General features: G+C 41.8%; 1 protein-coding gene and 1 long non-coding RNA gene across 3 annotated transcripts in view; one reads left to right on the top strand and one right to left on the bottom strand.

Moving 5' to 3' along the window:
* LOC143156355 (uncharacterized) overlaps positions 1–26,291 on the top strand; it is a 46,761-nt gene that overhangs the window by 2,044 nt on the left and 18,426 nt on the right. The window lies entirely within an intron of this gene.
* Positions 339–19,021, bottom strand: LOC143156354 (DGAT1/2-independent enzyme synthesizing storage lipids-like). Of its 2 annotated transcripts, none has more exons than XM_076329699.1 (7): positions 18,959–19,021; positions 12,416–12,746; positions 10,679–10,843; positions 7,046–7,239; positions 3,980–4,040; positions 3,436–3,575; positions 339–1,592 (listed from the first exon to the last, which is right to left on the bottom strand). In XM_076329699.1, the coding sequence occupies exons 2-7, from the start codon at positions 12,741–12,743 to the stop codon at positions 1,488–1,490; spliced, it is 993 nt and encodes a 330-aa protein (XP_076185814.1). In that variant the 5' UTR covers positions 12,744–12,746; positions 18,959–19,021; the 3' UTR covers positions 339–1,487. The 2 variants fall into 2 exon arrangements, with proteins under 2 accessions (XP_076185814.1, XP_076185815.1); XM_076329700.1 differs by lacking the exon at positions 18,959–19,021 and adding an exon at positions 18,785–18,809.

Raw genomic sequence — 26,291 nt, 5'->3', positions numbered from 1 at the left:
ATAGTTAAGGTGTTCAAGTAAACATTCCTATGTCCTAGGACAGATTTGAGATTTTTTTTCAGGACAGGATTCTTCTCTTTTTGCTTCAGGAAAATAACCCACCTGTCTGTCCTGCTCCCTTCTCCAGATGTGCAAGAAATATTTGTGGAGAAGCAGCATAGGAAGAGGAGGGATTTATTTTAATCCAGAGAGCAGATGTAGTTTTCTAGTGGAAATGGGCAAATGTATATATTTCCTTAGATGCTACGTAAAGTTTTAGGATGTTGAGGGGAAGGATTATATAGGTATTAAAAGCACAAGAAGGAAAAATGAGGCACAAAAAATTACCTTTCTTAGTGTTTGATGTTAACAGACTTGGTTGCATTTAATGGCATATTGGATAGATTACACAAAGTTCTCCCACTCCCACCAGTAACAACATCCCACAGCTTGTAAAAACACATTCTGCTTTGTAGCAAGTTTCAGTATTCTGAAAGTTGTATTAGGAAGACTATGCTGCCTGTGTCCACCTTTCCAAACGGCATTTCGGTTCAATCCATATGGGGACGGCAGTGTTGCAGTACCACATTTTTGGGCAAACCACCGGTGATGGTAAGCTTCGGGGTTGCATTACATAAGTAAGCTCACCCCCAGCCCTCTCCCTGCTCCCTGGGAGATCCGGGTGAGTACAGCACATCTGTACTGCAGACACACTATGATGCAGGGATTCTCAGGCTGGGGGCAGCCTCATCCACTAAAGCAGTATTGGATGGTGCAATAAGGCATGAATGTACCAGCTCAGACTCGAAACTACTTTCTACATGTATTTGCATAGTGCTACGCTTAACTAAAGCTTTTTTCCTCTCTTTGAGAGACTTTTCTTTTTTCTGTCAGGGCAAAGTCTTGGATGTAGCATTCCTACTTCCCAAGGTACTGAACCACTAAGCTGATGTTTGTAAGAGTCTAATATCTGGTTTAATGGGATTACTTCTCTTTGCATAGTCTCTCTAGAAAAATGGTCTAAGCAGGAGGTCATTAGCTAAAGCGAGACAGTTTCTCTTCTGACATCGTCTTGCGTGGGGTCGGACAGGGAAGGTGCCCACCGAGGGGTGGACTCTGGTGGGACAACACCGACTCTGAGATTCTGCTCCGAGACTGGACCGTGAACTGCTCAAAACATAAAACCACGGGTCTAGACAAAATTTCTGAGGCTCTCAGATGTATGTACATACTAGTTTTAGGAACCAGGCAAATCCTGGCTACATGATTTCCTTTTGGGGAATTTAGCTGTTGCATTGCTATTATACATAAGTTTTCTTCTTCAGCCTTTCTGACTTCAGGATATCCTCAAAGACACAGGGGAACCTTCAAGAGGTTAATTGTTTTCTTCTGTTGAATCTATAGAAACATGTAAATTAAACTGGTTGAACACCAATTATTAGTCATCATTGCCATCGGACATTGTTTTTTACTGTATGCTGTAAAAACAATGACATAACATAAACATTCTAATCACTTCTATGACGTTTATCAAATCGCTCCAGTAGAGCCTTCCATATGCTGCCTGGGATTGTTTGGTGCTTGCTTATGAGAGCCTGGATGGCAGTCTTTGTCTGAAAAGAGAAGAGAAAGTTGCCTTTACAGACCTGCTTATGCAAGGAAGAACAGTATAATCACTGACGTCTTCTCAGAGATTCAAGAGGTATTGGGAAATTCACACATAAGATCTACTTTAGGAAAAAAGTTGTCTTCTATATTAGATAGTTGTCCTAACGACACTTTTCTTGGAAAGGAAAGGAATAAAAACATTGATTGCAGTTTGGATAGGCTCAAATTATTGAGATTTATCAAACCTGGTCATTAGTAAGCCAAAGTAGCCTTTAACACATGCAAACGTTAAGTCTGTGCAATCTCCATCTCTGAAGATGGGGACGCCGAATAAAGCCTGACTAACCTCATCTGATCTCATAGCTGACCTTGATGGGACCAGGAATTCGGAGTAGGGACCTCCATCTGTCCTCCCCGACATGAATTCTTTCGTAACTGTATCATAGTCAGCATGCCCATAATAAGAGAATTCATATCTAAATTCTGTTCATTTTTACTCTACATGAGATTCAATGCAAGTTTGTGAAGGGAATGCTGGGATAACAAATAATCTCCCTTAGTTTTTCCTCACTTATTTAAACTTGAAGTAAGGGTAGCTACATACTCCAGTGACCTACCCCAGACTGATGGTAGAATATCACTGGGAATGTAAGAAAAGAGTGGCCAAACCTTTCCTGACAGATTCATGTCCTGACTCCTTTCCAGGGCAGGATCAGACAGAGGTCAGCCAGGCCACTGCTCATCTCAAACCCCATTTAAGTCGGGGGGGGGGGGTAACTAATATAAGCCAGAGAAGACCTAACCGCACTCCCACTGAAGTGGGTGGTCAAAGGTTTGACTTAGTAAAGCACATCAATGTCATGGGAAATTTCAGTTTCAGTTTTGCAGATACACAAAATACTGTTACCCCAAAATCCAAGAATATGGGTAACTGTAAGGGCAGTCTCATCACCAATATTGCTTCCAGCCTGCTAAACCTGCTAAGACCAAACTCCGCAGCTTGCTGGGGCAGTTCTCTTGTAACAGACCAAACCTGTCTTTCTGGTTTCACTGCTGTGAAGCCCAGAACAATCTGCAGTAGATCCTTAAAAAAAGAAAAAAAAAAAGAAAGAAAAGCTAGCCTTCTTGCATCTTTTTGGGGGCAGCAAGGTGTTTGTTACATCAGTGATTCCTAACAAGTGTGTTGATCTGTGTATTCCTAGGCCATAGCAGGTTTTTTTGCATAAAGTCCTCCTTTCATCTTCTATGAAAAATTTTTAAAAGTGCGTTTTCTGTATAGATTAGTATTTTGAAAAATGCCTAAACCCTGGATCTATAAACATTTTTATGCTCCTGAGCACCACTGATTTCACCAAGCTGTAGGTACTCAAAATATTTTTATATTTTGGATGCAAATTATTTTTTTAACATTTTCCTTTTGACAATGAGGCTGAAGCTCTTGTGGAACTTGGTTTCTAGAGCCCTATGTTACTTAGAGAAGATTCTCAAAGGTATTTGTTATATGTGGAATTTATTTTCCTAGTTACTGCAAACTGAACTTAAAACACAGTTTACATCATTTCAGTTATCAAAGTTATCAAAGGCATGGGAGAAACAAAGTTAGCATCCCAAGAAGACAGAGCTCACACATTCTGAAAGGATGAGGGCATCCCAATCAACTATTACTATGTCAATACTTACTTGTAGGTATCCGTACATTAAATAATCCTGGAGCTCAACTGCCCATTGCTTTAACAAGCTAGTAAAAGTCTATTTGTCTTTATTCAAGCATACAAAAAAATAGTTTCAAGTGCATGTATAATAGAGGGCAAATTATGTAGTTCAATATTGCAAGGAGAGCTAACTTACCTTTTCAACTAATTCCTCTGTAGTTATATTCGGATCGTAAGGGATTGGCTCCCCAATGTATGTGCGAAATTTAACTGGAAGTCCTCCGTACGGAGGAGTAAACGGCAATCGAGTACTTTCATACAACTGTCTAAAAAATCCTGAAATAGTTTAAGGGAGGAAAAAGTGAGATTATAGTCACAAAAAACATAATCCAAACTTGAAATCTGATTAATATGGAAGACGACTTAAAAATGCATGCTTGGTCTGACAGTCGAGAAGAAATTACAGGGTTTTGGTAACTGTCCACCAAAACAAAGCTCGATAGACTTAATAGATCACTGAAATAAGACTGCATTAAAGAACCAAATCACACAGCACAAACCAGTTATACACAAGTTATTGCCATATTTGAGATACCTCTGACCCACAGCAAGCGTGTTAGAGAATCCAAAGTAAGCAGAAGTCTGAAAAGCAAGATCTAAGAGAAAAGTGAGAGAAATCTGAGAGAGAAGTGGAGAAAACATGCCAAATACTTAAAATATATTTTAAAGTTCTTTCTTACTTCTTTCTTTAAACATCCTATATCCTTCCCGGACATTTTGAGTATACATTGGAATGATGGGCTAAGGAATCACAAAAAAACAAAAAGGTGGAAATGTTATATACCAAGTTTGAATTTATGTTTTAGTCCCTGTTAATGCAACTAAGAAAATCACTTGAATACAGAGGATAATTATCAGTCAGTTAGGTAGCAAACAAGGAATCTTGTTATAAAAAATAAACTCCAGAAGAGAAATCAAATTCTGTTTCTCAGCTCCCACAAACATTGCTGTTTTAAAGTCACCATCTGAAAGGAAAATAACTGACATTGTATTAGAGGTTTATAGGTTTCATTTTTAATGTACATTATAAAAGTTAACTGAGATTCTAAAAAAATAACTTGTATGTTATATATTTATTGCAGTATCGCTGACAAACATAAGATGAAGTTTTGCAGTTTCTCTGTCCAAAGCTTACATCATGTGTGGTGAATAGGGAAGTATTCAGTTTGTGAAGTCTTGCAGAAAGCAAGTAGACATTCACGTTCGGCTCATCTCATCTGCTTCTCAAAGTAAGATCTCACTGAAGCAGTAATGTTTGGATAATACCTCACTGGAAAAAACTTCTGCAGATCCCTTGGACAAATAAGGCAATTGTATGTCCTCATTGACCCGGACTACACACCTTCTGGAGGGCAGATCCTTAGGCAGTTAAAGAACAAGTTCACTTCATTATTGTAACTAAAAAGAAAGACACTTGAGATACCTGAACTTGAAACAGTCGTGTCTTACAGCCTGAGGTAAGATTTCATAGTTTGTAGACAAACTAACAGTGATTGTATCCATACATACAATGACTTTTTTCCCCTCTATTTTCCCTTTTCATTTGTTTTTAAACCCTATTTTGAGCATGTTGTTGGAATTACTTTTTCAGAAGGTAATGAAAGAACACCTTTATGCTGTTAAGAATCACTACCACAGAACAGAAACCACAGCATGAGAAAAAAGACCTAACTAGAGCCTAACAAAGAACTCAAAGCGATGGAAAGCATTTAAAGGAAAAAAACCCTGACAAATAACAAAAATACCAAACATACATAAAGTTGTAATAGTAAACCCTTCAGAATGAGAAATTATGGGAAATTATTAGAAATAAACCCTTAAAAAAATCAGTAACGTCTTTTAAAAGCGTACAACTACTGGACTCTAAAAATACCACACTTAGCTTCAGCTATTGATTGAACGCTGTATGTCTAACATTTAAAATGTTTGAAACCCACCTATCATACAGACAAAACACTTTAGATTTTAGGAATAGTGCAAGAGAAACATATCTTAGGCTATAAAGAAATCTGGTGACTACGAAAGTTACTCGCATATGATGATCAACGAATGAATTGCTACGTTACAAAGCAAGTTCTGTTAGTTTAGATGAGTCTATCCCCAGTCTTCAGTCAACCTACAAGACTGGTTTGGCCAGTATTGAAAAGAATGCAGCAAGAACAAACGGGAGCAATCAAACTCCAAATTTGTCAAAAGATGGAATCCAGTTACTACTATGGGTCTAACTTTATATAAGAAATGGTATATAAAGTTAATATTGCCCCCTCTACTGTTAATGCATAGCCCTTTTTTTTTTTTTTTAAAGTGTTTAGTTATCTAAGTTATCTAGCACAAGAGACCAAAGCAAAGTTTGAGATGCAACAAACTGGATGGGGCGAGAAAGAGAGATAACTGCACAAAAAACCTGAAAGGGGTGGTAAGAAATTCAAGTTTCATGGGAAGAACTCAACTCCCTGTAGAGATTCTTCTATATAGACAGAAAAGGATTATGTTTATGTGGAAGACCAAAGACGAATACTGCAATTGATGAGATATTCATAAGAACGTAAAGAAAAATGTCGGTTGTGCAATTCATGAGGAAGTAGCAGAAAGCTCATGGCAGAACAGATGAAACCTGGATGTGTACCAGTATTGTCAGACACAAAGAGCGCTAGGTATGCTAAGTCTAAATTAAGACAGAAAAGTCATCTCTAGTGGTGGTGATGATGATGAGAAGTGGCAGTTAGGAAAAAGACAGGGTTGCTGCTCTTTCAGCTCTATGCCATCCCAAATAAAATTATTTCCCAGAGACTATATCAGAGAAACAGTCTCACGTTGAATTATATGGAAGAAGTCAGAGCCAGTGGTAGAAGTTTGTATTTGTAGATCATCATCCATACGGAAAATAGAGCTGAAGCTGTGGCCATGTGTACATTAGTGGAGTGCAAACCAATAGAAGCACATCTCTAGAGGATGCTGAGGATCTGACATCAACACTGAACACATTTCAGTGCTCTGTTTTTAAGTAGAACTAATTCTTGTCTGGTACCATTGACTGAATGCCCATCTGCAACTGGAGAGTATTAGGTCCCACTTCTGGTTTAGTGTCAGCCAAAAGGTATGCAGCGCAGGTATTCTAACACATTCCATGATGTGAATGAAAGCATGGTAAGAGAGGGAGATGGAAAAACTGCTTCAAAAGTGCACACGTGATTCAAACTCAGGCACTGATGTAGACACACCTTGTGTTAGTCGACGCAATCTTTCACAAACATGAAGAAAAGTAAGGGTAAGAACAAAATCCTGGACCCTCATAGAATGTATGAGAAGAAAGAAAGATAAGGATAATACATTAGAGCCATAAGAAAATGACTGGGTGTGTAGAAGTAAGATAAAGATATAAGTCTAGTAGGATGAGAAAAAACAATGAAACCTTACGGCGATATAGAGAAGGACTACAGTGAAGATTCCTGAAATACAGTCAAGACAAGAAATTGGATGCCTGCATGGTGGAACTGTAGACATGGAACTGTAGAGATGGATGCCTTGCAACAGTCAGGAAAAAGCTATACAGTTCCATAAAATCCTTGCTCCCTATGGATTAATGTGCTTGAGGAAAGTGGTGGGAAAAGGAAAAGAAATCTTTACTCCCAAACCTTTTCTTCTGTCTGGAAGATCTTCCAACAAACACTCCTAAGCTGCATTTTACATACATGAAGCATGTATGCAATGAGCATAAACTGGGATTGGTAACATATAATACTCACCACTTTTGCATCTAGAGCAACCTGAGCAAAGCCTTTTCGATTTTCCCATATGAGTTGATAACTTTCGTCACTGAATAGTGCTTCTCTAAGTCCACCTGGTGAGATGGACACCAAGCGTCCATTCTTCAGTGCAATGAGACACTCCTCCCTTGTACCTGGCATAACACCCGTCACTTCCAATAATAATTTAAGTCCTGCAATAAATAAGTAGCAAATACATATTATTATAACAATATATCACACATACTGCTTACATGTAGCAGCAAGATTACAGCTAAATGAAAATCTAATAGCTATATATTTAGACTAAGGCAAATTTGTACGAAGGAAGTAAAACCTGTACAGAGTAAATATCGGCAAAAGGACAAATACGTGACTGCTTTTGCCCAAATATTATGAAGATGAACCAGCTTATCAGGAGCATCTCAATAAACTAATGCCTCCACATGCTATTTTCTATAATTATCAAAACACCAGCCGTGCAACATAGCTAGAAATCTGAAAATAAATATCTATTCCTTCCTCCTTTTTAAATATTTTAATACAGAAAAAATAATAAATTTTCAGTATAATAAAGATTCCTACAAAAATAAATACCTGACAGGCAACTATTTTTAGTGTTCTTTTAAAATGTGATGTTTAACATTTTAAACATTGAGGTTTTGAGTTGTTAAATTGAGTATTTTGTGGTTAAATTGCAAACTACGTGGATCAAATTGGACTGCTGTACGACTCTCAAGATGCATGAATGGCAGAAGTTAGCAGGGCAGTTTCAGCACTGCATGAACAGTTCAATGGATCTCCTTCCTTTGTTTCCGTAACTGGAATTTCTCCAAAAGACAGATTGAGAACCATAGAAGCACTCTATGCTTTCTAATATTATCTTCATTTTAAATCTATCAGTTGGGAACTCCCATAGACAGCTTCAGCAAATGAGTTTCCCCAGTCTTCAAATTCACTGTCCCAACAGCATGGTCTGAAAAGAAATTGTTAATATTAATAAACGTAAATAACAACTATGGACTGCCAGAACTGGTGTCTAGCACTGCAACTTTGACAACGGTCTGCAACAGAAACTTTGGAAGACAGTGGAAAACACAGTGCACATCTTGTAATTGAATTGTATTTAATCTTATTCAAGGCATCGTGTTTGAGAGATCTTTCTGTCAAAGACAGATGTTGACTTTTTTTAACATCTTTGTCAGCTCTCATGTATTCCTGTTTTATCCTGCAGCCATGAATACCATATCCTTATTAAGTGAATAGGTACTTCTTTTGCTTGGCTTTAAAACTTTTGCCTGTTAAGAATTATTATGTATCATATGTTCCCTTTTGGACATGAGGAAAAATGTCTTTACTGAAAGAGTGGTTAAACATTGGACCAGGCTGCCCAGGGAAGTGGTTGAGTCCCCATCCCTGGAGGTATTTAAAAGACGTGTAGATGCAGCGCTTAGGGACATGGTTTAGTGGGCATGGTGGTGTTGGGCTGACGGTTGGACTCGATGATCTTAGAGGTCTTTTCCAACCTTAATGATTCTATGATTCTATGAACATATTATCATTTCTTATTCCCCTTTTCCAGGTCACACAGAATTTTGTACCCCTCAGTCATGCAAGACTTCTATGTACTGGCTCTTCAAGGGAAGCCATGACAGGCCTCTGGTCATCCTTGCCCTTTTTTGTATCTTTATTACTTTGCAGCTTTTCTGAGATGGGGAGACCAGAATTCCATGCAGTACTCAAGATGTGGGCACCACATGCATTTTGAGAACATAATGGTATTTTCTGTTTCTTCTTTTTTCATGATAAGCCTAAAATTGTTTGTCTTTTGGCGATTGCTGAGATTTAAGCTGACATATTCCTAAAGTCATCTAGAAAATTTAAAGCCTAATTACATGTTTAGGTGTTTCGACTTGTTTTTCTTTCCTTCTGCACTGCATTATAACTAATACTGGGTTTCATCTGCCATTTATTCAGCCAGTGATTCAGTATTGGTAGATAACTGTACTCTCTGTGTGGGCTTTTACTGCCTTGGAAAAAAAATGGCCAGTATAAAGCTTTGTCACCTCACTACTTCTCTAAATTATTATTATTTTGAACAATATAGGTGCCAGCACTGATCTTCATTAGTATACCTGGTGAATTCTGCTTCTTTGTGAAAACGAGCTATTTATTTCTACCCTTTATTTCCTGCCTTTTAAGCAGTTATTCATTCACAAGAAGACTTCTCCCATAACTGTAATTAATCCAACAGACTGAGCATATGCTCATGAGCATTCTTTAAAGAACCAATCTGTGAAGTGTAACATTTCTCTGCAAAAAGCAGGTAAGTATGGTAGAGCAAGAGTTTGAGAATTTTCACTCAGTCTATTACTTTCAGCCACATTTTCTACTAATGCAGCAAATGAGGAGGCCTAATCTCCATTATTTGTGGTCTTTTTTATAAGATGCCTTTTTTGGTAGCCTTTTTACAGGTTGACACCGTATTTGCCACCTTCTGTTCCTCTAGCATGAACATAATTCAAGCAATATGTTATGTACACATCAATAGTCCAGAAATTGCACAGCTGAGAGCATTGCTTGGTCCTGACAATAGTTTACTATACATTTGTAATAAAAATCTGTGCTACGGACACTTCAATTTGAAACAGTAACCTCTCATTTATCCCTTAAAAAAGAAGTCTCCTTTGCAATGTTCTGCTAAGCTTTATCTTCCTTTAGGGGTCCTCTTAAAAGCCAATCACCTCTTGATGACTTCATGCTTCTGATGTGTTTAGTACTACACAGTATTTACTAAGTATGCCTTTAGCAATTTCTTCCTCACCATCTTTCTAGGGATGCTTTAATATGTTCTTGCATCAAACATGCTTGAGTTTATGCTCTTTGTTTTCAGTGTTTGAACACAACTTCATTTTCTGAAGAATGTCCTTCTACTTTTAAATAGCTTCCTTTACTCCTTTGTATTATAATAATTTTTAATATAAGTGGTATAAAGGTGCCTTTAAATAATCTCCCTGCTATTCCTTCTGGATGCTCCTTCTTTATACCTTGTTTTTTTAAAAATTAATGAGGTTTTCTTTTCTGTATCTTCTCCTTTTCACCACGGAATTATTTATTTCTCTCTTAGTCTACAATGTGTTGAATATGTTGTGGTGGTCAGTATTACAGAGCTCTCTTCAACAGTAAAATCTTCAAACAAGTTTTGTGCCCTACTCCAGGCTTTGATCAAAAGACAGATTTGATGTCATACCCCACTGCAATGGCTACTCAGTGTAGAGGGCAAGTAGGTAATTGGTATCCTACCATTTACTGGGCTCTTCTGCGCTCACAGCCCATTGCTGACCAGCCAGCTTTAGGTCAATAATACAGTCCTGTCCTACATTTTCTACTGAGGCGTGACATTTCATCCCAATGGGATTATATAATGTCTATTTCTTGGCTTTGGAGGGTCTACCAGTGTTTTTATGACCTTTCACTTAAAAAACAGGATATTCTACCCTGTTTGCCCTTCTTCATCTACCAACTTTTAGTTTAAAAGTCTAAAAGCAGTCCTTTAGTTTAAAAGCTCTCTTGAAAGGTAATATATGTAAATTTCAATCCAGGATGCTTAAATACAAGAGAACACGTTCTTACCTGGTAAACGAAAGACAAAATGATCAGCTACTGACAGACAAAGTCTTTTCTTCCAGAGGAACAGCCTAGACAAAAAGTAAAGGTAGTCTACAGGAATAGCTCCATGGTAATACACAAGAATGCCCGGTCCTTCTGGTAGGTTTTCCACACCATGAAGCTCATAACCTGTTTGGGATGGAAAGCAATACACTGACAATGGCAGATGTAAATCATCTGGCAGTTTAAAGAAAACTGTTTACTGCCCTTTGTTAAATGACTTTCAGAGAGTTGTGAAAGCCTCTGCAGTAGCTTTTAAAAGAATTAAGTTCTGGATGGAACTTTTGGTCAATAGCAAAGAGAAAGCCCCTCAAATACCACAGGTTATCGGTGGACTAATCTGTTGGTCAGTTTAATCACTAGATCAGACCTGAACCTGACATTTTCCCCAGTGAGGGGACTAAATTAATTATTTCCCATTAGGAACTTTTCCCAGTCCAAAGTACAATAATGAAAAAAAAAAATTACTATACTGGTGTGAAACCGCTTCATCGGCAGAATGAGAGGCAACCAACCAGTCAGGATGCTTTCCTGAAATACGGAAGTATGAATCTCCATTCTGTGTCAGGCAGAATGAAAAGCTTGGGATTTTACATAATAAAAAGTTTCTCTGGTTGAGATGTTTAAGTCCAAACCAGAATCCATAAGAATCCCAAAGAGAGGTTCTCTCCACGAGGGTTAAATGTATTCACTTCACAGTGGAACTGAATTTCCTCACAGACATGGACTTCCGTAAATCCCTCTCCTGGCTCTTCCTATGTTTGATTTAGGCTTTAGGTGGAGCCAGAGTAGGAGGCTGATGTATACAAAGGCTTGGGAAAGCCACAGCTTCTGCCAGCTAAGAGCTCCATTCCACCTTGTCTGCCTTCATCTCCATCCCTGCCACAGCACCTGTCATAAGCCATTCAGGGAGAAAGGATGGGGATGGAGCAGGCAGAGTCCTAGAAGGAGGTGGAGAAAGTTTTATACTGCAGGATGTTCAAAGATTAAGGGAAAAAGCTGTGAGGAAGGATAGCAACATAGATAACAACCTGTTATTCTTCATCCTTAGGGCAGCAAAGTTGTGTCTTGCTGATAGCAAGACTGTGGGAAGAACAAGTGCCTAGCATGCTGCTGAGGATTTTCCTAGGGAGGAGGGTGTGTTGCAAGTAGCTGAAGGTTGAGTGTAATGAAACTGGTTGCTTTTAAATTCTGCCACGGTACAAACTTAGATGTGGTATCTAATGATTTCTTTGTCCGTACAGCTCTTAAAATTATTTTCAATTGTCATAACACAAAGTAGTTTTCACCAACTAAAAATACACTAATTACATTTCCAACTAGTTGTTGTGTTTTGATCATTTATTAAGTGGGTTTTAAATGGCTACTAAGCTAAAAAATAAATCTCACATCTCCTTTGCAGTTATGTTACTAGAACTAACATTAACAGTGTGCTTCACTCTGATACCATATACGGAGAACTCCACCTGTCTATTCACTTAAGAGAAATCTACCCTATATAAACTAATTTCTCCCTTTCATTCTGCTTATTCTATATTGCAATCAGTCTTTGAGGCAGAAACTTTTGGGTTAGATGCCATACAAAGTATAATAAATGTCATTTCTTTATATCCATTTGGAAGAAATTAAAAAAAATTAAAACTTATGTGTATTTAATACTTATTATAATTCAAAGCTTCAGACAAGACATGTCATACTTACCATGCCATATTCTTGCGTATATATCCCAAAAGCTTGCTATAGTTTTCCTTGCACTATCCCAAACATCACTCAAGGGATCTGCTTTTATCTCACCATTCCTCTGATATATTAAAAGCAAAATATTAGAGACGTAAATGAAAAAGAGCATTGTTAAAGGAACTATAAAAAAAGCTAATATTGCACTCATTGTCAGTGAGATGATGACCACATGAAAAAGGTATTTCTTCAGGTACTCCGCTACAGTCCATTCTTCCAGTACGTAGGCAAGGCAGCTTAGGTCAGTCATTGGTATCTGTCCTGAAGTGCAGGATTCTTTTCTACCTATCATGTCCTGCATGGAGGAGAAAAAAAGCCAGCTCTAATTTCTCTAATCATGGAAGTTTCTCAATTCAGGAAAAAAGTTTTCTGTAGATATACCTGATGCCTATTTTGGTATAACCCAGAGTCAAACATTTTTTCTCTCTCTGTCATGCCAAGATAGCTGCTGGCAATTGCCATCCACTACTGCCTGTAAATGGTGATGAGATTATCCTGTATTTATGGATCTTCTTTATACAGCCAGATAATAGGGGCTGAAAGGACGAGGGCTGGAGTCCCAAGGAAGCCTCAGGATCCATGCAACAGAGCACCTTCACTGTCAAAGCTATTTATCAGATGCTTTCTCTGTATAAGTATGGCTTACTTTTTAGCAGCTCAAAAGAGGGCAAGTGATAAGTATTTTCATCAGCGTTAGCCAAGACTGCTACCAGAGGTCTGGGCTCTCCCGATCCTCTGCAGAGTGTCCAGCCTGGGCTTCTGGTCCCTCTGGCAGCAGCTGGCAGCAAGGGGAATTAACAGTGGAGTGAGCAGCTGAGCTAGACGAAGAGCCGGTAGGCAAAATGTGGACACCCGTGGCTCCTTCCCAAGGGCTGGAGGTGCCTGGGACAGCATTTGGTACTGCTGGCAGCACTGGGGAAAGCAGCTCTTCGCCCCTCATCCACACAACCGTGCCAACACACCCTTCTTTCAGATTTTCCAGCCCTGGCAAAGGCCAAGTGGGTTCCATGGCCCTAGTGATATGTTTGCCACATGCCTACTTGTCTGTTCCTACAGCTGATCCTGCCTGCCTGACAGCAGGTGGTGGTTTCTCTGGAATGCAAGAGCACTCCAGCATCGCTGGCTGATTTTAAGATTCTTGAGCATTAGTCAGAGATTTAAACATTGCAATCAGGTTCAGTAATCCATAACTGAATACAAGCTTTTATTTGCCTCAGTCAGGTTACTACTTGTTTAACGAGTAAATTTTTCTGCTCCAACACCAGAGCAAGTACCTACAAGAAACAAATCGTAATTGCCAGTCAGTGTCAAGATTATGAAGTACAGCAAGTCCAGACTTTTCTGACGTTATGTCTCCAGCTGCATACTTATATGAGCAAACCTGTTATATACTACCCACTCCGCTTTTATTTTTCTCCTTTGAAGCCCTGGGTAGAATATAGGGGTGGACTGGTGTAAAGCACAGCTTCATTCAGTTATGGATGACAAGGAGTACAGCAAATAGCAAAAGCAAAGAGCAGCCACGAACAAGCACTAGACTAACATGCAGTAAGGCAAGCAAGCCTCATGGCAAGCCCTGCCGATGAGTAGCTGTAACAGCTGTAAATTTGGTCTCGCACACTTCAGTCAAACCTGTCCTTATCTCAAACCCTTCGAGCCCCATGTTGGGCACCAAAAAGGACCGTCATGGTTTAACCCCAGTAGGCAGCTGAGCCCCACACAGCCGCTCGCTAATTCCCCCCTCTGCAGTGGGATGGGGGAAAGAATCGGAAGGGTAAAAGTGCAAAAACACATGGGTCAAGGTAGAGACAGTTTAATAGGTAGAGCACAAGCTGGAAGGATAGTAAACTAGGAGCTCAAAGGAAGCAAGCATTGTATTAAATGATGCTCAGCATGGCACAAACGAATGAAACCAATGTGGCAAAGAACATGACAAGAATTAATATGGAATTGTTTATATTCTGGTGACTGGTGCCTGACTAAGATACAGGAAGATCTGGAAGTTCTCATTGACGAGAAGTTTTATCAATAACATGAAAGAAATAAAAGGAATAGTCTGCATGATTCAGATATTAAAATCTCTGCTTAGAAGGCGTTTAAGAAGGATAAATCTGATGGTGTGGTGCTACTCTATAGTAAAGAAGTTTTTAATTGTTTAAAGTTGCTGATAAGAGCAAGGTCTACAAATCCTCGATGCCTGCGAAGCGTGCTGTGCTGACAGAGCCCAGGAGAAGACCATGTTAAGGGCTTGCCTTAGGCTACTGAATCAGAAGCAGTACTTAGAATAACTCATTCAGGCTGCAACATAGGGTGAAGGAAGGGAGTGGATTTTGCGTTGTTATGGGGCCTTCAGACTGGGAACACAGACTACTACAGCCAGTAGCAAAACTGGCTTAAAATTGAAGATAAAATGTCCATACCGATAGTAAATGTACCAATAATAACCCCTATATGATATGGGGATTAATTTGGATATATTGATCACTAACTGGAACCTGGTGATAAAGAGATCGTATGATCTACCAACATTTTAAGATTAATATGCCCAGGTATCTTTTTGTACCTAACATTCTTTTCAAAACCACCTGAAATTCCCTCTGGCATCCTGATACTCATTTTTAGTAACTCTTGAAAGACTAGAGAAAATCTGGAGGACTGGAAGGGATTTAAGATTACTCCAAAGTCCCCAAACACAAGCAACTGCAGACTCAGCAGCCAGATAAATCATAGAATCATAGAATCATAGCATGGTTTGGGTAGGAAGGGACCTTAAAGATCATCTAGTTCCAACACCCCTGCCATGGGGAGGGATACCTTCCACCAGATCAGGTCGCTCAAAGCCTCATCTGACCTGACCTTGAACACTTCCAGGGAGGGGGTATCCACAGCTTCTCCTGGCAACCTGTTCCACTGTCTCACCACCCTTACAGTAAAGAATTTCTTCCTAATATCTAATCTAAATCTACCCTCTTTCAGTTTAAAACCATTACCCCTTGTCTTATCACTACACTCCCTGAAAAAGAGTCCCTCCCCATCTTTCCTGTAGGCCCCCTTTAAGCACTGGAAGGCTGCTATAAAGGTCTCCCCGAAGCCTTCTCTTCTCTAGGCTAAACAACCCCAACTTTCTCAGCCTGTTCTCATACAGATGCTCCAGCCCCCTGGTCATCTTCGTGGGCCTCCTCTGGACCCGTTCGAGCAGGTCTATGTCTTTCTTATGCTGGGGGCCCCGGAGCTGGACACAGTACTCCAGGTGGGGTCTCACGAGAGCCAAGTAGAGGGGCAGAATCACCTCCCTCGACCTGCTGGCCACGCTTCTTTTGATGCAGCCCAGGATACGATTGGCCTTCTGGGCTGTGAGTGCATGTTGCCGGCTCATATTCAGTTTTTCATCCATCAATACCCCCAAGTCCTTCTCCACAGGGCTGCTCTCAATCCACTCATCACCCAGCCTGTATCCATGTTTGGGATTGCCCCGACCCAGTGCAGGACCTTACACTTGACCTAGTTGAACTTCATGAAGCAAAATTACTTAAACACTGGTATGTGATGAAGGTAACTGATGCCACTCATTATAATTTTGTAAACAAATGCACCTCCATTCTTTGAGGAAATGAGAGGTTCAATAGCTTGTGCAGGTGTCATGCACATACAGTTTTACTAGGGGCTTGTTAAAGAGTCACTTTAAGCCACACGTGAGCTGCTACTTGGAACTCGCCCTTCCACCAGCACCTCAGTGTATGTTCTCACCACCAGCCTGGTCTCCAACAGGATCAGCTGGCTCCCCGCTAACAAGATGATTGTGAAAATGCTGACACAAGCAAAATCACTCTTGGGAACATCCCAAACTTAAGCTGGCCTATGGGGATTATGAAAGTGTATTACCAATGCCACTTGACATTTTGATTAAAAAATAAAGCTCTTTATAATGGAGCACATATGAAATGAATGATGTCATCAACTGACACGACAAAAAAGTATCCATCAGTGGTGGAATCCCCATCAAATGAGAATTGAGTCTATATGTCCTACATTATTCAGCATTTTCAGAATTTTCTCCTAATATTAATGGGATGTTACATTGATCAATGTAAACAATGTAATATCCCACTGATTCCACTTCCTCCATCCCAGTTTTTATGTAACAGAAACTTATTTGCTGGCTGGAAGACCGCTACATTTAACCTTGTTTGCTCACAGACTACAGTATAAATGAACATAGTAACTTGTTCATTTCTGATTTTAAGTTCGATGTAGACACTAAAAAAAAAAGCTTTAGAAAGAAATTAAAATACTTAAATGTACAAAAGTATTTTTTTTAAAACCTACAAAACAGGTATTAACAGTAGAGATTTGACTGAGGACGTATGAAAGTAGTTGGGTACACATGGAGTGAGTTCACTTTACGCCAGCTAGCTGGGTGGGTGGGATGCAAGCTAATTCAACGTCATTCCAGTTGAATACAAGCCAGAGTGGAGAAAGAATAAATGATTGACCGACTGAGAAAAAACTAGAAGCAGCATGGGTTTTTCTGGTAGGTAGGGGGCTCAACCAGGTTTCAGTTCCTGCTCCCACAGTTCAATTGTACACCGCCTCCAACAATTCATAAGGGAAGAATGAACCCTGATCACTGAACCCTGACCCTGGTTTTTGGACCATATGATGTGAGTCCAACATGGTAAATGCATCCCTCTGTACTGCCAGTATAACATCAAAGGACTACAACAGGACAGAACTTCTATTTTTGCCATGTTCTACTGGCTATCTCTCACCAGCCCCTTGTTGAGACCACAAACACAATTTTGAAGCATCCTTTCTACCAAACGCCGTATAGGAAATTATTACATAACTATTTGAGTGCCTATTGCAAGGCTATTACTAAAGACCTGCTTGATTATGCACTGGAAGACAATGCAAGAGTGTCACCGCAACCTGTTTACTGGTAACTGCTCTGGTTTGCCCCAAGTCTCAAAATTTGAGAGAGACATTTCTCTTCTGATTTTATCAAATCTGAGCCCAGAGCAGCTCCCATGTTCTTCAATACTGAACATCCCATAAAAGGTTAACAAGTGGGCATAGCGTTTTGTGAACAAACATTTTTTAAATTGTCCATATCTTGCACATCTCATCTAGTGACGGACTTGAAGCGTTACTGTTCTGAGTGATTTCATTATTCTTCTAGAGAAGAACATCCGTGTTGCCAAGCAAGATGTTTGTTTGGGCTCCACCTATTAAGCATATTGAATTCCAGAGTAATAGCTGTATCTACAATGTAAAATTACAGGTGATGTCAGAGGGAGACAGAACTAACATCTCCCTACTTAAAGGGGAGCTCCCCTTCCCACAAAAGCCTCCTGTACTACAAGTCACTCAGATCCCAAGCTCTTGCTGAAGCATCATTTGATAAGGATAATCTTACCGACACTATAATCCCAGGGAACGGAAGTGCAACAACAAAGCTGTCACAAGAGACCTATGGCATCAAAATTAAAACCTTCTAGTTGGCTTTCAACCATGACTAAAGAGTAGATAATCTTGGTCTTCCGCTCACCGGTTTGTTCTTGGCAGTAGGTTTAGCAGAGTGTAGTGGGAAGATGAGTGTAAAGCAGCTGGAGACTCTTCTACAGAGCATTTTTTGACACCTGCTTTCTTGTGGCAGGCTCCTACTTTCTCTTCTGTCAAACGCAACTGCTCTGTTCACAAGGAGAGTGATCTAACAGTTACAACTCTGCATCTTGCCTCTCAATGTAAATGAAATTCCAATTTTACATTTCCTAGATTTTTTGTGGCAGTTCCACGGAAAATAACTCTTTTGCTGGTCTCACACAGTCACCACCCACTTTATTTGCCTCTATAAATCCACCTATCTCGTACACTGCTATGTTTCTACAGCTTTCCCTACCTTCATGGATTATCAGCACATCCACCCCAAAACTGAAGGGTCTATCCCCCCAAAATGGAAACTATCAGCAATTAGAGTGCCCAGCCCCCTGCTTTCAGTGGCTATTCCCCCTTTCACACACACCGAGGGTACCTAACCCGGGGTCTTGCTTCCCATTTATTCTCTTACTGCCTCAGCAAATACGATGAACTAAATTCCCACTCGGGTTTGATTCACCGCGTGGAAATGAGGAACTATCCCTGGGCGGGCATCGGCGCTCAGCTCGGTTTCCAGAAATGTGGCAGGTAAGAGCTGGTGTATGAAGAGCAGGATCTGCCTTCAGGGGTGGTACCCATCGTGCTCAGGCGCAAGTAAAACACAGCGAGTGCCCGACACCTCCAGTTATCCCTTTTCTTCACCCGGAAACGTCATTAACGTTTTCAAGCGTCACAGACCTGCGAGAACTCGGGGGTTTTTCTCAGCTCCCGGTGCTGAGGGGCCCTGAGCGAGGATCGTTGCTCAGGCACGCGGCCGCCCTCCGTCCCGCCCCCGCCTCGCGCCCCCCGCTGCCTCCCCCCCCCCCCCCCCCCGCGCGGCTGCCGGCGCTCCGCGCCCCCGGCCCCGCTCACCTGCCCGCGGCGGCGGCGGCCGTCACAAGGACCCCGCGAATGGCGCCCCGTCCCGGGATAAGCGCTCCGCCGCCCCCGCGCCCAGGCCCGGGGAGGCGGGGCCGGACCTGGCAGCCCCACTGGGTTCCGCGCCCAAATCTCCATTTTTAATTCTTCGACGATAAAAATCCCGGGGCGGGCGCCGGGGAGGCGCCGCTTCCCGTCGCAAGGGGATGGGGATGGGGGACGCGCGGAGCCTTCGGCGGCACCCCATCCTCAGCGCCCTCAGCCCCCTCTGCCCTCTCCTCCGCCCCCCCGGCTCTCCTCAGCCCCGCCGCGGGGGGACGCGGGTGAGCGGCCGCTCCTGCCCCGCTCCCCCTCCCCCCCCCCCCCCCGAGGTCTCCCCGTCCGCGGCGGGGGTCGGGACGCCCCTTCCCACTAGCTGCGTGGTGCCGAGAGGAGAGTTGCCCACGAACAAACCTGCGAGGAGGCTCTAGAGTGGGAACGCTGGGCGTAAGGGCGCGCTGCCTACTTCAGATGTGGCTGCAGACGGGGGTGAAAGCCTGCGGCTTAGCCTGAAGTGATGAAGCGGTGTTTGCTATCCAGCTACTTGGGAATTACAGGCAGTTCAGCCAATATATCCTACAGGTAGATGGGGTTTGAAAGAGCTGCAGGTAGTGGATTTCTGTATTTGCACGACTTCCCACACGGACTCCATCACTGGTCATAAGGCAGGGGTGCCCGCTCTCCGCTTGGAAGAAAGACGCCTCCCCGGGACGTGCCTCCAGTCAATTCGTGTGTACGTTGATTAAGGAAACTTTCAGACAGCGGCGTTGACTACTGAGTTGAGAATGTGCAATGGCTTTGTAAAGGAAAGAATCTCTTTGAAAAGCTTAGGAGAACAGGGTGTCACACAGACGGGGTATAATTAAATAGAAGGCAGCTAGACCATGCTATTATGGCTAAATTAAGCGGAGGAAACCTGGAACATAATACTCTTATGTTGTACTGTTGTTCACCCTATGGCTAATATGACAGAGGTCATATTTAGGCTGATAAGACCGATAGGTACCAATTTTTAAGTTCAGAAAAGGATTAATCACCTGACCTGTTTAAGACAGGTGATAAAATTTCATTGATTTTATTTGATACGGAACAAGAAATTGAGGAATAACAGTGATCTGCAAATAAAGAGGAGAGGAACCTAGAATCTAGTTTCCCAGGTGAACACCAGAAAAAATGCATATATGATTAGAGTCAACTTCTTAAGAATGAAAAGGCTTCTGAGAGAGAACTTGAGAGTTTGTCTCTTCCAGGATACAGCATACTGATTCAGGACTGAAACAGGTCCTGAAGGAAGGCAGAATTGTCCACCAACTGCTGTTCACAGTGTGACACTGCTTTAAGAAAGATTCACCCAAACTTGAAAATGCTCGGAGGACTAAGTGAGCATATTCAGTAACACTCTAAAGGGGATTTGCAATGATTGTCCAGTAGGATTTATTCCCAAAGAGGATTCTTCAACAGCTAGACTCCCTCCAAACTTTTGAGAGTCTTGATGCAGCTGACACAAGCAGGTTGGCTTGCCAACTGGTCTTCAGAAGATGCAGAGGACAGCGAGCAGTGCTTCAATCTGAGCATCTCCTCTTATATCCACATTCACCCCAGTTGCAGCCCTTGCATGGCTCCCATGAAATAAAATGCATGGCTGCACTACATTTCTTCCCGCACATACGTTGTGCCGTAGCTGTGGTTCAGGGGAAGTAGTCACAAACCTGCAAAAAAGCATCCACCAGCAATGCTTTTCTGCTGGCTTCTGGCTTTTATGGCTCAGGGCAGACTTGTTCAATAACAGCATTTCTTGTGAGGGAAGACATTTAGGAAAAACTTGATATTCCTTGCCTAGCATGAAGCAGCAAAATCATTGGAAAAGTGGTTTTGCTAGTAGAGAGGTCAACAGAAGGCAGACATAAAGTCTTTAAGTGGCAAAAGTAGATTGAGATGATCAGTGCAGATAGAAAAAGGGTTGTACATAACACTTACTGGCCAACACCAAATGTAGCTGAAATAAAGTATTTTGTTTTGTTTGCATGTGTTTTGTTTCCTTGTATTTGCATGATGGTGTACTGTCGGGCAAAGAATCTGGATAGAAATGAAAGAACTAAAACTGCTATTGAAGAACAGAACTATAATGAAATAACAGTCATGATAACATGGATATTGAAAAATCATTGGAATAAAGAGTATTGAATAGCATTGTAATGACAAAAAAGAACTCCATTGCTATCTTTGCTTTTCCTTCTCATTTTTTTTCTTTAGAGTCACCTTGAAGAAGAGTGGTATGAGGCTTTTTCAGAGTATTTTTAGGAATCTGGTATGGGCCTCCAGCAGCAGATTTGGATACGAAGGGATATTTCTAATGATGGATAAAACTACTCTGAGGAATCCATGTCATTACACGAAATCAGAATTTAGGCATTTGAATCTCAGGGACTGGGAAAAGATATTAAAGAGATGCAAAATTTCAACAGTCTGGAATTTTTAGATGAAATAATGGGCAAAAATTTTAGAAAGAAGGTTCCAAAATAATTCTACAAATACCTAGTGTACAATGTGTATTATCAAGAATATAAAGATTCTATGAGAAATCGAGCAAAGGGAACTGATTGGTATAATAAACTGTGTCTTGTGTATCAGGAGCATATGTTAAACAGGGGGAAAAAAATAACAGTCAAGATTTTCTACCCTCAGATAAAAACAAAAATAGCAACCAATGAAGGTGAGATAGAAATAAAAAATTAATAGGGCTGAAAAAGTACTTTGCTCTAATTTTGAATAAGGGCAACGAGATGGAGCATTGGCAGATTGATAATAAAGACAAAGGAGCAGAAATTACAAAGTTGGAATGAAAAATCAAGGTTCAGAAATTGTAAGGATAGAACCAGTTAGTTTTCTCAATCTGTAGAAGACCAATGTCTAGCAGATGTAATTGCAGGCCCAGTATAAAGATTTTTTAGTATCTTCATGAAGTTAAGAATACCAGATAACTGAAGAATAGCAAATTTAACACCTATATTTGAGAACGTAAGAACAATTAGGAGTCTCCTGTATTCTGCACTGCACAGTGTGTTCCAGACCAATACGTGTTAAGAGAATAGTAGTTCAAGATGTGGAGAAATGGTAAACTCATGTTTCATTTTCTAATTGTAAATCCTGCCAGGCAATCCTGCCCATGGGATGAAGCTATGGAAGGGGTAAGTATAATCTCAGGGTTTATCTGACAAGAATTCCTGGTAGGATCAGTGAAGTGTTATTGCCAGCATAGAAGGCATTACAGAGATCTTCTTTGAAATATTGTATTTAAATCTATTTCCTTCTTGTTTATACAGATTAATTTAGACTGAAACAAGAACAGAAAAGAATCCAAAGGATGACAGAGATGCAGAAGCTTGTTTTAGGAGAATAAGACAGAGGCATGTGGCTTTTTTTTAACCTAGCAAAATGAAATTTCAAATGGGATGTAACTGTTGCTATTAAATAATTTTGGGGGTAAGAAGGGAGAAAAGTAACTCAGCTAAAGGTCAGTCAACATACTGAATAAATGAGTGTTAATGGCCAGTCTATAACTTTAGCACGTTTTATATTCAGATAAGATTTCTAGCAAGAAAAAAGAGTTCTGAATCTGTTTACGAGAGAAGTAATAGAGTTTCTACTGCTATTTGGAAGTTGAAATAAATAGGTTACAGAAAGTTGGCAGTGCTGTTCTGGTGTTCCTTGCACGACACTGCAGGTGGGTTGCGCTCAGAGCTGGCTCCATTTTGCCGAGGACAGTTCCAGCAGAACATGGAATGATTGATCCAGTTGGTGGCCAGTCACAAGTGGTGTTCCCCAGGGCTCAGTATTGGGGCCAGTTCTGTTTAATATCTTTATCAATGATCTGGACGAGGGCATCGAGTGCACCCTCAGTAAGTTTGCAGACAACACCAAGCTGGGCTGGAGTGTTGATCTGCTCGAGGGTAGGAAGGCTCTGCAGAGGGACCTGGACAGGCTGGGTCGATGGGCCGAGGCCAACTGTATGAGATTCAACAAGGCCAAGTGCCGGGTCCTGCACCTCGGCCACAACAACCCCATGCAGCGCTACAGGCTTGGGGAAGAGTGGCTGGAAAGCTGCCCAGCAGAGAAGGACCTGGGGGTGTTGGTTGACAGCTGGCTGAACATGAGCCGGCAGTGTGCCCAGGCGGCCAAGAAGGCCAATGGCATCCTGGCCTGTATCAGAAATAGTGTGGCCAGCAGGAGTAGGGAAGTGATCGTGCCCCTGTACTCGGCACTGGTGAGGCCGCACCTCAACTACTGTGTTCAGTTTTGGGCCCCTCACTACAAGAAGGACATTGAGGTGCTGGAGCGTGTCCAGAGAAGGGCAACAAAGCTGCCGAAAGGCGGCTGAGGGAACTGGGACTGTTTAGCCTGGAGAAAAGGAGGCTGAGGGGAGACCTCATCGCTCTCTACAACTCCCTGAAAGGAGGTTGTAGCGAGGTGGGTGTTAGTCTCTTCTCCCAAGTAACAAGCGATAGGACAAGAGGAAATGGCCTCAAGTTGCACCAGGGGAGGTTTAGATTGGATATTAGGAAAAATTCATTCACTGAAAGGGTTGTCAAGCATTGGAACAGGCTGCCCAGGGAAGTGGTTGAGTCCCCATCCCTGGAGGCATTTAAAAGACGTGTAGATGTGGCACTTAAGGACATGGTTTAGTGGTGGACTTGGCAGTGTTAGGTTTACAATTAGACTTGATGATCTTAGAGGTCTTTTCCAACCTAAATGATTCTATGATTCTATGATTCTATGCTTAACATAAAGGGACCATTTGGGTTTGGATGGTGGAAATTTTCTTACCTAAAAGAAACTGATTACTTGGTGCTGGTTCAAAAAAAGTGCCTCAGTCTTGCCTCCTGTCTCTTAATACTTGCTTGTGCATGAATGCCAGGACCTGGACAGGATTAGCAATTGCTACTGACCGCATTCTGGAGCAACTGGTGGCTTTCATGGGTCCTTAGGACTGGACCTTATTTCAGCCAGTAATGTTGTAGAGTGATGGGAAGACATGGCTGTCTTGGAGGTCACAAGTCTCAACGAGCTGAACTTGAACCCATTATTTTTTTTCCTTCAGAACTGATATTATAGAGATATCAATCACTGATGCTAAAATGTTGGAATCAGGATAGTACCACAGCTGTAGGATTGTTTGCAGGCAGGCTTGGAAGCTGTAGGGGTGGGAGCTGAGACAAAGAATAATTTTTTTTTTTATTTTCTAGGAGAGATACTTCACTGATAAAGAAAAAGGAGCAGATAAAGAAAAGGATACTGCTTTTTCCTTAGATCCTGAAGGAAACAACCCCCAATAACATTCTTGGAAAACTGTTAGATGGATTGAATTTGCTGGCTGTAGATGGTGCGAGGGGCTATATTGCCCAGGCAGGGGAAAATGTGCACACGGACATTACGTGTGAAAGCTTATTCTCTTTTTGCCGACATAAAATGGGCAGAGTCAAGCCAAAGTCTGCCAAGGCTGAGGGCTCAGCCTTAGCCTATTCTTGCAAATACCGTTGCTGACCTGGAGGAAAACAGAAAATCACTTGACATTAAGATTTTGTGGTCTAAAAACTAACTCAGTTCATTTTCCCTGAAGCAGAAGGTGTTGACCTGAGCAACAACACGGAGTACTTACTCCTACCTCCAGGAAGAGCTCCTTGGTCCAGATGCAATACTCTGTGTAAGCCATCTCTCTTACATACACAAGATCATGAGAGCCAAGGCTGCTTTGCTACTCAAGTTTCCCCATTTCTTTTTCATATCCTCAATCTCATTATTCTTCCTTTTCACAGCTGTCAATGTAGGCCAGCTGGCTCCAGATTCAGCATCTAACTAGAATCATAGAATCACAGAATCATAGAATCATTAAGGTTGGAAAAGACCTCTAAGGTCATCGAGTCCAACCGTCAACCCAACACCACCATGCCCACTAAACCATGTCCCTAAGTGCCTCATCTACACGTCTTTTAAATACTTCCAGGGATGGGGACTCAACCACTTCCCTGGGCAGCCTGTTCCAATGTTTAACCACTCTTTCAGTAAAGACATTTTTCCTCATGTCCAATCTAAACCTCCCCTGGCACAACTGGAGGCCATTTCCTCTTGTCCTATCGCTTGTTACTTGGGAAAAGAGACCGACACCCACCTCGCTACAACCTCCTTTCAGGGAGTTGTAGAGAGTGATGAGGTCTCCCCTCAGCCTCCTCTTCTCCAGGCTAAACAACCCCAGTTCCCTCAGCCACTCCTCATAAGACTTGTTCTCCAGACCCTTCACCAGCCTCGTTGCCCTTCTCTGGACACGCTCCAGCACCTCGACATCCTTCTTGTAGTGAGGGGCCCAAAACTGAACACAGTAGTCGAGGTGCGGCCTCACCAGGGCCGAGTACAGGGGCACGATCACTTCCCTACTCCTGCTGGCCACACTATTTCTGATACAAGCATACTGATGCCATTGGCCTTCTTGGCCGCCCGGGCACACTGCCGGCTCATGTTCAGCCGGCTGTCGACCAACACCCCCAGGTCCTTTTCCGACAGGCAGCTTTCCAGCCACTCTTCCCCAAGCCTGTAGCGCTACATGGGGTTGTTGTGGCCGAAGTGCAGGACCCAGCACTTGGCCTTGTTGAATCTCATACAGTTAGGCAGGGACATACTACTGGCAGGGACAGTCGTTCGCAGCCCGCAAGGCTGGAGACCTTCTCACCACTGTAGCTGGAGTTTGCCACTTGATGGAAGTGTAACCCTTCACTATACAACAAGTTTTCATCCTGCGTTCTTGTCATGCATACTTTATTAATGTTTTTCCGCAGATCATTTTCTGATAGCAGAGATGTGACAAATCATCAGGAATTTTTGGGTCTCTTCCAATTTATAAAGAAACATGGTCTCTAGCAGGTATTGTTCTCTCTCTTTTCTCCATACCTTAATATTTTGCAAGTGCCCTCTGCATTCTTTTCCAATATATCTCCACTCTACTGACGTTCATATCATTTTCCTTCTCTCCCTATCTGTCTTATCTAATCTCATTCTGCATTATTCTTACTCCCTATTCTTTTTTCCCAGCACTAGCTCTTAGGCTGAGATTCTCTCTCTCCTTTCCACATCTCTCTCTTTCTGTTCTCAACATTAATCCATCTCACTTGGACAACCCCCGCCTTGTCTCCATCACCTTGGTTCCTAGTTTCTTTGCCCAGTTTGTCACAATGTCACCAATGAAAGCTTCCCTCTCTGATTAGGTGCACCCTTCCCAGCATCCCTTCATTGACCCAAA

Source organism: Aptenodytes patagonicus, chromosome 2 (assembly GCF_965638725.1).
Source record: "Aptenodytes patagonicus chromosome 2, bAptPat1.pri.cur, whole genome shotgun sequence".
NCBI classification, from domain to species: Eukaryota; Metazoa; Chordata; class Aves; order Sphenisciformes; family Spheniscidae; genus Aptenodytes; species Aptenodytes patagonicus.
Note: the sequence above shows the minus strand (reverse complement) of the source record. Positions and strands in the feature narration are given on the sequence as shown.